Source organism: Apodemus sylvaticus, chromosome 20, assembly GCF_947179515.1.
Source record: "Apodemus sylvaticus chromosome 20, mApoSyl1.1, whole genome shotgun sequence".
Classification (NCBI taxonomy): Eukaryota; Metazoa; Chordata; class Mammalia; order Rodentia; family Muridae; genus Apodemus; species Apodemus sylvaticus.
Window position 1 is genome coordinate 31,413,172 of NC_067491.1, and position 14,153 is coordinate 31,427,324.

Here is a 14,153-nt window from a genome sequence, read left to right on the forward strand (position 1 = left end):
GTGTGGGTTCATTTCTGGATCTTCAATCCTGTTCCATTGATCCTCCTGCCTGTCACTGTACCAATACCATGCAGTTTTTAACACTATTGCTCTGTAGTATTGCTTGAGGTCAGGGATACTGATTCCCCCAGATTTTCTTTTGTTGCTGAGAATAGTTTTAGCTATCCTGGGTTTTTTGTTGTTCCAGATGAATTTGATAATTGCTCTTTCTAACTCTGTGAAGAATTGAGTTGGGATTTTGATGGGTATTGCATTGAATCTGTATAGTGCTTTAGGCAAAATGGCCATTTTAACTATATTGATTCTTCCGATCCATGAGCATGGGAGGTTTTCCCATTTTTTGAGGTCTTCTTCCATTTCCTTCTTCAGAGTCTTGAAGTTCTTGTCATACAGATCTTTCACATGTTTGGTAAGAGTCACCCCAAGATACTTTATACTATTTGTGGCTATTGTGAAGGGGGTCATTTCCCTAATTTCTTTCTCAGCCTGCTTATCCTTTGAGTATAGGAAGGCCACTGATTTGCTTGAGTTGATTTTATAACCTGTCACTTTGCTGAAGTTGTTTATCAGCTGTAGGAGTTCTCTAGTGGAGTTTTTTGGGTCACTTAGGTAGACTATCATGTCGTCTGCAAATAATGATAGTTTGACTTCTTTCTTTCCAATTTGTATCCCTTTGACCTCCTTATGTTGTCGAATTGCCTGAGCTAGTACCTCAAGTACAATATTGAAAAGATAAGGAGAAAGGGGGCAGCCCTGTCTAGTCCCTGATTTTAGTGGGATTGCTTCAAGTTTCTCTCCATTTAGTTTGATGCTGGCTACCGGTTTGCTGTATATTGCTTTTACTATGTTTAGGTATAAAAGAAACTGGGGAAGACCCTTGAGGACATCGGTACAGGGAGAAAGTTTCTGAACAGAACACCAATAGCGTATGCTCTAAGATCAAGAATTGACAAATGGGACCTCATAAAATTACAAAGTTTCTGTAAGGCAAAGGACACCATCAAGAGGACAAACCGGCAACCAACAAATTGGGAAAAGATCTTCACCAATCCTACATCAGATAGAGGGCTAATATCCAATATATATAAAGAACTCAAGAAGTTAGATTCCAGAAAACCAAACAACCCTATTAAAAAATGGGGTACAGAGTTAAACAAAGAATTCTCACCTGAAGAACTTCGGATGGTGGAGAAGCATCTTAAAAAATGCTCAACTTCATTAGTCATTAGGGAAATGCAAATCAAAACAACCCTGAGATTTCACCTTACACCAGTCAGAATGGCTAAGATTAAAAGTTCAGGAGATAGCAGGTGTTAGAGAGGGTGTGGAGAAAGAGGAACACTCCTCCACTGCTGGTGGGGTTGCAAATTGGTACAACCACTCTGGAAATCAGTCTGGCGGTTCATCTGAAAACTGGGCACCTCACTTCCAGAAGATCCTGCTAGACCACTCCTGGGCATATACCCAGAGGATTCCCCTGCATGTAATAAGGATACATGCTCTACTATGTTCATAGCAGCCCTATTTATAATTGCCAGGTGCTGGAAAGAACCCAGGTATCCCTCAACAGAAGAGTGGATGCAAAAAAATGTGGTATATCTACACAATGGAGTATATTCAGCCATTAGAAACAATGAATTCATGAAATTCTTAGGCAAATGGATGGACCTAGAGAACATCATACTAAGTGAGGTAACCCAGACTCAAAAGATGAATCATGGTATGCACTCACTAATAAGTGGATATTAACCTAGAAACCTGCATTACCCAAAACATAATCTACACTTCAAATGAGGTACAAGAAGAAAGGAAGAGTGGCCCCTTGTTCTGGAAAGACTCAATGAAGCAGTATTCAGCAAAACCAGAACGGGGAAGTGGGAAGGGGTGGGTGGGAGGACAGGGGGAGAGAAGGGGGCTTACGGGACTTTTTGGGAGTGGGGGGGCTAGGAAAGGGGAAATCATTTGAAATGTAAATAAAAAATATATTGAATAAAAAAAAATGAATATGTGATAGAAAAAAAAAAGAAAGAAAAAGGCCCTGCTTCTTAGGAGGAAGAATATGAACCAAACAGTACCCTCAGAGCTCCCATGGAGCCACCTACCTACTAAACTACCAACCAAAGTGTACACATGGAGGGGCCTATGGCTTCAAATGCAAATGTAGCAGAGAATGGTCTTGTTGGACATCAATGGTCCTAAGAAGACTGGATGCCCCAGGGTAGGGGAATGCTAGGCCAGGAAAGTGGGAGTAGTGGGTGGATTGGTGAACAGGAGGGGGGGAATGGGTTAGGGGGGTTTTGGAGGGGAAACCAGGAATGAGAATAACATTTGAAATGTAAATAAAGAAAATATCTAAAAGAAGGAAGGAAGGAAGGAAGGAAGGAAGGAAGGAAGGAAGGAAGGAAGGAAGGAAGGAAGGAAGGAAGGAAGGGAAAGAAGGAAGGAAGGGAAAGAAGGAAGGAAGGGAAGGAAGGAAGGAAGGAAGGAAGGAAGGAAGGAAGGAAGGAAGAAAGGAAAGGAAAGGAAAGGAAGGAAGGAAGGAAGGAAGGAAGGAAGAAGGAAAGGAAAGGAAAGGAAAGGAAAGGAAAGGAAAGGAAAGGAAAGGAAAGGAAAGGAAAGGAAAGGAAAGGAAAGGAAAGGAAAGGAAAGGAAAGGAAAGGGCCCGAGAGCTATGTCCACTTGGCCTTCACAATTGACTACAGACTTGTAGAGAAACTCTTCATGATTTGTGAGAGCCACTGTAAAGCCAGCACATGCAGCCTTGGTATCCTTTGAAAAGATATGTCTGGGAATCTTTCCTTTCCTTTCATGTTTAATATAATTTCTTGTGACTACAATTTAAACAAGTGTAGTAGTTAATTCACTTACCTACACTGTTTAGTTTAGTGCACATCAGTACATTTGCCACCCATTGAATTACACAGAAATGTCATTAATAAAACAATTATGGATTTATTTAGTCAAAGTTCTTTTAAGTCTTTTGGTATATTTAAATATTAAAGTTTTACATAGCATTCATGATTTCTTGAAATAATGTTATATACAAATATCTATAGGTTGAGGTGAAGATTTTAATTTTAATACTTCTATTTCATGGTATGCACATAAAATGAAATATTTGTATTTTATATCAGAAATACAATTTTGGTTTTATCACTTTCCCTGTTTCCAAACACTGACCTAAATGACACTACCCTTTTAAAATCTCTTTTGCTTAAAATCAAGACAATAACCCACTCCCAAATACATTCTTATCAATTTGCTTCTTTCCTTAGTACACTATTATTTTATAACCTAAGGTGTTGTTGGTCCTCCTCTTTCTCAGTTTATTCCAGCTTATACTTTTGTTTTCCCTCAAATTACTTTATAGTTAAAACACAAAACAAAATAAAAGTGGTCACGTGATTGTAAAAGAAAACCAATAGGCCATTGCTAACATCTTTATTAATTAAAAGCAAGAAATCATTTAAGACACTTTAGCCAGCTATTGAACTGAGCAATGGGGCAGCTAGAGAAAGGATCCAAGGAGCTGAAGGGGTTTGCAGTGCCATAGAAGGAACAACAATATGAGTCACCCAGTGCTCCCAGAGCTCCCAGGCACAAAAGCATCAACCAGAAAGTACACATGGTGTTATCCATGGCTCCAGACACATAGGCAGCAGAGGATGGATGGCCTTGTTGGACATCAAAGAGAGGAGAGAGCCCTTTGTCCTGGAAAGGCTCAATGCAGCAGTGTAGGGACAGGGAAGCACGAGGGGGTTGATTGAGGAACAGGGGGAGGAGAGATGGCTTATGAGACTTTGGGCGGGGGGACCAGGAAAGGGGACAACATTTGAAATGTAAATGAAGAATACATCTAATTAAAATAAATATCAATGCATTGGCTATAGATAGTCTGTACATCACTGTTGCCCAGGACTATACACTGGGATCCATTCTCAATAGTACGTGCTTCCTAGCTTTAGGTAACTTCATGAATTATGATTTTGCTTCTTCTGTATAGACCTACATTTTATATTTCCATATGTGATTCATTTTGAATTTGGGAAAAATGTAAAGTTTGTTTCTAGAGTCACCTACCTGTGTCTGTCCTGTTGTCTGAACAGCTCGTGGTAAAGAAGTTCTTTGCTCTACTCCACTGCCTTTGTCTCTTTGCCAAAGACCGCTTGGCTGCATTTGTGTGGGTCTACTTCTGGGCTCAGTTCTGTTACTGGACCCATCTGTCTATCACTCTCCAAATATCAACTTGTCTTTACAGTGTATCTTTTTTGTTCTTTTTTTTTTTAATTTGATATATTTTTTATTTACATTTCAAATGATTTCCCCTTTTCTAGACCCCCCACTCCCAAAAGTCCCATCAGCGTATCTTAAAGCTACTTAGTAACAACTTGTAAGCTTTCTTTTCAGTTAATATTGTTAGCTTTCTGATTCTTTTCTACAAGACTTTTCTATAAAAGAAATAGTTTCTATATCTATAAGATAACTTTCTGAAATATTGACTGAGATTGTACTGAAACACTGACCCAAGTTGGGGAGCACTGACATCTTGAGAACAGCAAATTTTCCTATCCATGAACACAGACTCTTTCTCCACTTACTTATTTCTACTTTTGTACTTTAGAGGCATTTTATTTGTATTCTATTAGGAAAACTGTATCTTTCACTTTGGGAGTGGGTGCTCATGTAAATGCTGATATACCTTAATTTCACATTCAACTTGTTCATTGTTTGTATAGAGGAAAACGATTTTCTATATACTGTCTTTATATCCTACCTTGTTTAATTTTATTATTTTAATTCCTTGTTGTTTCTTTGGATTTTTTCCATGAACATTATCATGCCATCTTGAACAAGAACAGTCTTCTTTTGTCCCAATCAAATACCATTCACTCCTTTTCTTCTCTGACTGAGTGAGCCAGCAGTTACAGTATGAGATTGAAAAGTATGGAGGAAAAAAATCTTGTTTCCCCTCTTATTGAGAAAATGTGTTTCTCACATTAAGTGGAATGAAGCTGTAATTTTCTGTTGAATAAAGATATCTGTTGATGCAATATATATATATATATATATATATATATATATATATATATATATATATATATATATATATATATATATATATATATGGCTACTTGTCTTGGTGTTGTTGGTCTCTGATTTCTCGATCTGTGGTTTGGTAACTGGCCAATGGAAGACATTTCCATCATTAGCAAAGCAACTATTTCTTCTGTTCCTTTTATTTTCTTCAGTCTGATAAAACTTTAGCTTGTCCAGTGCTCAGACTCCTTTGTTTGTTTTCTGTTTTACAGTCTGATTGAGTTCACTGCTCACATATCCTCAACCTCAGAGCTTGTTTCCTCTGCTGTATGCAGTATATGAGTAAGTCACAAACATTTCTTCCATCTGCTCATACTAAGTTTTATCCATCCATTCAGTCATTTATTCAGAAACATATCCTTTTTTCCCAGGCTATATTTCGGTTGTTCTTCTCACTTCCTTTAACCTCTCCCAGATCCTCCCATTCTGCTCCCACCTACCACTTGACATTCTCACTTCCTTTACTCTCCAAAAGCAGAAACAACGAACATCAAAACACTATTAAGATTAAAAAAATTATCAAAATGAAACAAAGAGGCCACCAAGCCCGATAATACACACAACACACACACACACACCATGGAGTCTTGTTCTGTGCTAGCCAAGTACTCCTAAGCATGTTGCCCATCATAGAATTTGGTTGACATTCCACTGGAGAGATTTCTCCCTTCCCAGAAGATATCAACTGCAAATGGCTTCTTGGGACCCTGTGTCCACCTATCTGTGTCACATTGCTCTAGGCTGGACCTGTGCAGGTCTTGCTTGTGCTATCACAGTTTGTGAGTCTGTGTGCACACCAACCCTGCTTTGTTTCCTGAGAGGCACCCACCACCTCTAGCTTTTATAACCTTTCCGTCTGTGCATAATATTTTTAAACATTTATATTTTAATAATATTTTAACTATTTCCAAAATCTCTCTGCTTACATTGCCCACCTGCTCTTGTCTAATGTTCAGTTTATTAATTCCAACTTTTAGCAAATTACTCCATCTGCAATTGCAGATTATAATTTCTAGTTTTCTTCTCACATCTTAGTGTGGTTCTGATGACTTCCAGCTCTTCAGTGTGCCTTGTAAATTTTTGGTATAAAGATGATGTACTGTGTAAAAAAGCACTGTCATAAATATGTCATTAGTACTGTGATGGTAAATAGCATTTTGTACTCTTGTGCTTGGATCTGTCTGTCACTGAACGTGTTTCTGAACTGTGAAATTTCCCAGCATGTCTCCGTATTTTCATGTTCTATTGTGTGGCCCAGAACTGACAGAACTGAGTAATGTTCCCTTGCCCTCTTCAGTTAGGTGTAGATGAAACCCCAGTAGTTGTGTTCGAATTAAATACTGTCTCTCTAGAAGTGGATTTTGGTAAGAACAGAATCGCTTACTCATTTAAAAATGGTTATTCTTTGTTTCCCTTGCCTCAATAGAGAGGGACCTTTTCTCCAGTGTTCATTAGAACTAGGTTATATTCAGAGGCAAACACTTCAACAGTGTGGGAACCACTTATAATTGTCTGGACACCTCAAGTTTTTCATTCTAGAATTGTCCACCCTGAACCTTCGAGAAGCTGCCAGATTTTCTAACCGTGGTTCCTTTTTCTACCAAACTTATACTTCATTGTTTGCTCCTATGTGTACAGTCTCCTGTAACTCTCCACTTGGTGGAAATCAGTGTTTTGGCCTATGTGATATCCTTAGCATAGCATCACTCACAAAGTGCTTAGTAAATGTAAAGTATTCTAGTAATTACGCATAATAGATGTATAAAAGAACTTTTACCATGGTTACTATTATCAATAATAAAACTGAGAAGGCAAAGACAGAAAGAAGAATAGATATTAGTCCTGAATTGTGTGTGTGTGAGTGTGTGTGTAGTTTATGAAAAAGGATAGTATATTTTCAGTTTGAGTAAGCCATAGTGTCCAGTGCAATCATTCATTCAACAGTAAAAGAGGCTTCATTTTATTAAGACTATTTCTGAGAGTTTCATCAATTAGGTCTTAACTAATAATACACAATTAGAGATAAACAGTAAATTGTGTTATGAAGTCAGCAATTATGTATAAATATTGAAGTTTTACATATTTCTTGTCCATTGTTGTTCGTAAATTCTCAGCTCTTTAACCATCTGATAGAGAATGCAACAGCAAACCTTTCTCTCCTACAGCTTGTGTCAGGACATGCTATCACATAACCAGAAAGGAAACTGAGAAGTATATTATCACTTTCCAATTTAAAATCAATTTAGCATGCCAGAATACCAGTAGTTCAATCTGACTTTTTAGCTAATGTATAACTAGAATTATATTGAGTTTTCCCCTAAGAGTCAAGTAGCTTACTATTTTTTCAACAATGTTATCAACACTGTTAGACAAGAGCCGCCGTGATGGTACAACTGAACAGAAAGATCACACTTGCAGGCTCTCTGAATTTAATAATGAAAGTTATAGTTAGCCATAAAAATGCAAATTTTAAAATTAATCATTTTTCTTTGTTAAATTCTAATTTACATTGACAATGTTCTGTTTGTCAACCCTACTTTATTTAGCAAAATCTGTCTTTAACTAACTAACTAACTAACTAGCTAACTAACTAACCTAAAGAAGTCTCTTTGGTGATATACAATAATAAACTTTCCATATATTTGACAGGGAAGGTGTGTTGCAAAAAAGGTAATAGAGGTTTAATCTTAATATAATTGAGACTTTTCATAGGAGGGACATAAGCAGAAAGCAAACGATTCTATCCTGCCTTAACCCACGACTCTACCAGGAATTTTGGTACCGTGTAAACGAAGGGTAATCACTCACTGACCTCGGACTCATCCAATCCAAGCTTCTTTAGAGACATTCTGACATACTCCAGAAAAGACGAACATTTGGAATAAATTTTACCAACGTGCTGTTTACTGCAAAACAAAAGCCAATATCTTTTTAGTTTTTCCATTTTAAAGTATAGATAGTTTTAAATTTCAATATGAATATTTTAAAATATCTTCCATCTATAAGGCACAAAATCCACACATGGTAAAAATGAAGTAATACTTTTGTGACATTATATCAGAATCTGCTCCTGAGAATTCTTGGAACACATAGCAGTAGAAGATAATATTCTGCACACAGTACTATGCAAGAGATGTTTCAAACTTATACTATTAAAAATCTCGGTTTAATAAGATCCTCAAAAGTTTCCACTGTGCTCAAAACACATTTTCCTTTTATTGGCTTGACATTACATTGCACATTTTATGGTGACACACTCTAACAGGGGCAATATTTCAACAGCTATGCAAAGAGAGCTACCAGGCACTAACAGCCAATTCAGGTTAGACTATCATTTATGCCTTACAGATTTTCAGTGCAATTTAAACAAAGTGTCATGAAATAGTTTTCAATTTAAATAACGCTACAATGGACCATGACATCTCTCAATTTTCACTGCAACTTAAGCATAATGTAAAAATCAGAGGCATAAAAAACGTCAGTACATACATGTTATCAAAAGTGGTAAATAAAGCCTCATTTGCCTATGAAAGAATAGTAAACCCATGGTTAGACATTATATTCTACCCTTCTACCTTAGCAATGTATCTTAGATTCCTTTAGCTACACTTCAAGACAACAACCTCAATTCTACTTTATTATGTCAAATAATCATAACTCCAAGTATCCCCTGGATTTTTTAAATTATTGTTTGAGGATTTTATATACATGAGTATATTTTGGTCAAATGTACCCCATTTCTTCCTAGCTCCCCGCTTTTCCCCCTTAAGCCCCATCACCTTTCCTTCTCCACTCTAAGTGCTTTTTTTGTAAACCTATAAAGTCCACTAAGTGTTGTGTGTATGTGCATGGGTATAGCATCATGTATTGAAACATTGGAAGCCTCTCTGGGGTCTTATAAAAAACTGTCAGTCTGTCTCTCAGTCTCCATCAACTGCTAATATCTCTTGAGCTAAGGGTGAGATTCTATGATTCCACCATGACTTATATTTCTAATTTAGCTGGATTGATTTATTACACATTCAATTACAACTTTATTTACTCAGAGATGTTGTCATGACTGGCAAATATGACCTTACTATGGAAGGCCACTACTTCTGCTTTTACATTTCCCCTTTTCTTCTACAATGATTCTTGAGCCTTAGGGTGAAGAGGCATGACACAGATGTCAGATGTCTCACTTAAAGCTAAGCACCCCCAGAGTCTCTTATTCTCTGCAGGTGGATTAACTATGGATCTCCATATTAAATCACCATCTACTGCAAAGACTAGCTTCTCTGATGAGAGAGCAGTATGAATATAACGACTAAGCAATGTGCATAACGATAGGAACAAGGAGGTGAAGGCAGTATGCTGCCAGGGCCATGTCCACTTAGCAGAACAATAGAAGTAGGGACCAGGACCTAGCCAGTTATGGGATTTTGACTCAGTTAACAGTATTAAGCATGAGCTTCACCTTGTGGGACAGGCTTTAAATCCAGCCAAAATGCTGCTGTCCTATGCCATCTGGGCCATGCCAGTGGCATCTCCTGCCTTGTCAGCTCTTATCGCAATGTTCAGTGTTCACAACTTAGTAAGACATTTGATGATTTTTTTCTGCCCTATTAGTATGCACAGTTCCAGAACCATGAAAGTAGCCAGTGAGGAGAGAGCTTCCAGGTGAGTAGAAATTTGATCTCTCCATATCCTACAACTCAAGTATTTGATGTCTTTAAACAAATAGGATTTTTCTATCATGGTCTGGAAGGTAACCAAAATAAATGGAAGTAGCCTGTAATGTTTTGGAGGTGGGTTATGGTACCTCACTGGCTAACAACTCAGAGAGAGGCACCTCACACTTGGCACTGGGACTTTTATTTAATGGCCTGTGGTATCTGGGAGGGGGACGGAGCCCTGTTACAGGGTAACTGCATTTAAACTCCTTTAATGTATGGATATGCATATGTACATACTTTTGGAAGCTTCTACAGTAGGTTTCTATAAGGCACTTTCCAAGTTCTCTCCTGTCTGCTATTCCTCCCCACAGGCTGTCCTCTCCTACTTCCTTGCCCATTTGGCTCCTCCTGCCTCTATCACCCCACCAGTGTTCTACACCCATCCTTGAAATCTTTCTACATTTCTGTTTCTATGCTTTTAGAAGTTTTTTTTCAGAAGTGTTTTGTCACCCCTTGACCCCAAAAGTTGTGAATCACTATCCCAACAAGTATACAACCTGGACCCACATATATAGCAACATTTCTCCACCTTCTTATACACACCATCCATTACATTGTCGACTTTGGTTTTCTCCTTTTAAATGCTTGGTTACTGGTTTGGACTGTCTACCAGATTTCTGCTTGTTTTATCTCTGTAAGTAATAACTTCTGAAAAGGGAAGCAATTTCTCCTTTCCTTAGCTGTAGTAGTAATTTGCACGGAAAACCTCATGTGCACCCAGTCTTTTTTGCAAAGTAGATACAATCTGCTTCTGAATTTCTATAGTCCTTATCATCTTCTCATTCTGTTATTTTACCACTGTCTTGAGTGAGAAGACATTTGAATAGGTACAGTCTGAGGAAGACAAAGCAAATGTTTTATACAGGGTTATGTGTCATTCTCAGTTTTGACAAATATTTATACATCTTATGCCTAATAGATATTGATATAGTAGACAGGTATAGCTTAACCACCACAGAATACTGAATTGAGCTGATTAGCTAGTCACAAAAGATGTCATCTAATGTCATTTCCTGCTTTTCTTTTATTAGATATTTTCTTTATTTACATTTCAAATGTCATACCCTTTCCTGGTTTCCTCTCTGAAAACCCCCATCCCATCCTCTCTCCCCCTGCTCACCAACCTACCCAACTCCAGCTTCCCTGTCCTGGCATTCTCCTACACTGAGGCATTGAGCCTTCACAGGACCAAGAGTCTCTCCTCCCATTGTTGACCAACAAGGTCATCCTCTGCTACATATGCAGCTGGAGCCATTGGTCCCTCCATATATACTCTTTGGTTGGTGGTTTAATCCCTCGGAGCTCTGGGGTACTGGTTGGTTCATACTGTTGTTCCTCCTATGGGGCTGCAAACCCCTTCTGCTCCTTTGGTCCTTTCTCTATCTCCTCCATTGCGGACCCAGTGGTCAGTCCAATGGTTGGTTGCAATCATCCACCTCTGTATTTGTCAGTCTCTGACAGAGCCGCTCAGGCTTTTCATCTTAATGCTTCTAGAGTATCCTCTCTGCACACAAAAGGGAAAAACCATCAAGTCTTTCCCTTGATGAAAGAACTCTATTGTACATTATTCACTATTACTTTATGGAGGTCCTCAACAGAAAAAGTATCATAGACAAAAATGTTGCTTTCAGTTACACTAGTTCTGCCGTTGGCTAGCTTCCTAATAGAAATAGTACTTCCTTATTAGAGGCCCTGCAAGGATTACCATGGATATAATACATCTGCAGTCCTTAGACAAGACTTTATATTAGTCATCTCTACACATATTATCTTTTATTAACTTTGTGGGTGTGAGCATGGGTGTGCTGCAATGCCTAATGTGGATGACAGCAGACAGCTTGCAAGAGCCTCTATACACTTATTCTATTATGTGGGGCCCAGGGATTGAACCGAGGTCATCAGGTTTTGCAGCAAGCATCTTTAACCAGTGAGCCTTTTCTTTGGCGCTATTAAAAACAAAACCGTTCCTAAATTCATGTTTGGGTTACTGTGTGTGTGTGTGTCTGTCTGTGTGTGTGTGTGTGTGTGTGTGTGTGTGTGTGTTTTCCTCTCTACTTTACTCTTTCAGACAGAGTTTCTCACTGACCTGGAACCCAACATTTTGGCTAGATTGTGTGGCCAGCAAGCCTGATGGCTGTCTTGCTTTGCCACTGTGCTTTAGGCCTGTGATGGCTTTTATTATAGGTGTGGTTTTATGTGGATACATGAGATTCCCAACTCAGGTCCCAAGTCTTGGACAGGAAGCATTTTACCTAATAAGCCATCCTCTAAGCTCCTGGAACATTTTTTTAGCCTTCTGTGAAAATATTTTATTAAGATTTTTATATTCAATATATATTCATGTCTGTTAAGTAATCTTTTGCGATTTTATTTAACTTTGCCTTTCTGAGAATTTCCCATGTTTTGAGCCTATATATCCTTCCCCCAATTCTTACCAGATCCACCCTTCTTCCTTACCCACCCACCCAATTTTTGTCCTTTGTTTTACCCAGTAAGTTCAATTTGTGATTCCCATGGACTTTCACTGACATGAGGTCAGCCTATCAGAGACCAACATTTTAAAGAAACTAACTCTCTTCCCGTGTTAGTAGCTATCAACTGTTAAAAAACATCAAAATTACCAGAAGTAGATGGCAAGACAGGCTAACATCAGAATGCAAGTATAAGCGGACTGGTATGATTCGTGGATTTATTAATTTAGACTGCATAAAAATAAAAGAAATACTTCCAATTTTAATTTCTTTTACAGCTCCAAAATCTCAGAGTTATTAAGACTACTTTAAGTATACTATACAATAATTTGTTCTTAAGACATTTGAAATCTTGTACTTATCTGTATTACTATGTATTTTCTTAGCAGTAACAGGAAGAAAATATAAACCAAGTAGAAAGGTGACTGGTTGGGTCACTCTTGCTGTTTCCATTAATCACGAGTGGCTCATGAACCTTGAGTCATAAGGAGTGAGCCGTGGGCCCCGCACTAAGCAGCCTGCTCTGTGGTTCCCAGTGAGCTTTCCAACACTGTGTTAGACTCTGTCTCCTGGCAACACCAGCACTTGCCCAGCTTTTGAGCACACTTCTTTTAACTATAAACACTGCTCTTGGAACATCCATCCACTTTCAAACTTTGTCCTTGGAAGTGCAAACTCCCTTCAGAACCTACCTCAAACACTGCTTCCTTAAGGAAGCCTTCTCTGGCACTCAAGATGAAATTAGAATCCTGACACAAACAGTTCTTTCACATATTCTTACTTTTCTGATTATTCTTTCCTTGATATTTTAACTTAGTAGATTTTTTCCAAAGAAGATGAACATTCTAATTTTAACCTCTCTCCCCCCTCTGTCTCTTTCTTTCGTTCTCTCTTTTGCCCTCTTCCAAATTTTGAGCTTATTATAAAAGTTCTACACTAGCATATCACAAATAAGTATTCATTTTATGAGCAAGATATGACATATACAACTATGTAACTGTGAGCATGGTGCCTATGTGGAGGACCACAATATGCTTGCAAAAGCCTATGTGCACTTATTCTATTGTGCGGGGCCCAGGGGTTGAATTGAGGTCACCGCTATTTTAAGCAGCTGCAGAAAAGCTCTACTGCTTTGTTTATGAGCATACTGCTAGCACAGTAGGCAAACATGGGAGGACCTCAATAGTGGATCCAATCATCAACCAACCAACCAGAACAAGCCTTGTTCCACAGCAACAGGAAGATGTATTACTATATTTACTGCATGTGCTGTGGGAACACAAACAGAGGCAAGCCTAGCGATACAAACAAGAGTAAGACAGGCATCGTAAAAAACATTAAATGCGAACACAAGGTAAAGTTCAAAGTAAGGAACACACTGGTCTTTTACTCAGTCAGCCCACAAACAGCTCCTTGTGGCTAGCTCTCACTTATTAACACCAGTAAGGAAAATAATGTGAGAGGTTTAGCAAGCTGCCTGATAGCTGTTCCTGCACGTCAGTTAGTAACTCCTAGCCAATGCAACATCCTGCAGAGCAAGGATGGAACTCATGGTTATATTATTAAGCTGCAAACAAAGAATAGTCACCGCTGAGCTACAGGTAAACTGATCTAGGGATACTGCAGAACACCTTTCTATGCCTATGTGCTTACAGAATAGCCACGTGACTCTTGTCACACTTAGGGAAAAGGAGTTATGGAAATTCTGATGAAGAATGTGACCTATTGTAATTTTACGAAAAGGATTTTTTTTTGACCAGTATTTAGAAGCATTTATGATTCTAAGGATTGATACCGAATTTTGTTAACACGAGAAAAAGATGTAGGCCCAAGACCTTTAAGATTTAAATTATAGAAAAATCAATGGGTG

At 38.3% G+C, this 14,153-nt stretch overlaps 1 protein-coding gene across 4 annotated transcripts in view; it reads right to left on the bottom strand.

Annotated features, from left to right (window-relative positions):
* Mettl25 (methyltransferase like 25) overlaps positions 1-14,153 on the bottom strand; it is an 86,791-nt gene that overhangs the window by 11,821 nt on the left and 60,817 nt on the right. For all 4 annotated transcript variants that reach the window (XM_052165194.1, XM_052165193.1, XM_052165196.1 and 1 more), the window contains one exon: positions 7,910-8,003. In XM_052165194.1, the coding sequence (XP_052021154.1) occupies positions 7,910-8,003 (94 nt within the window). The remainder of the gene's footprint in view (positions 1-7,909; positions 8,004-14,153) is intronic.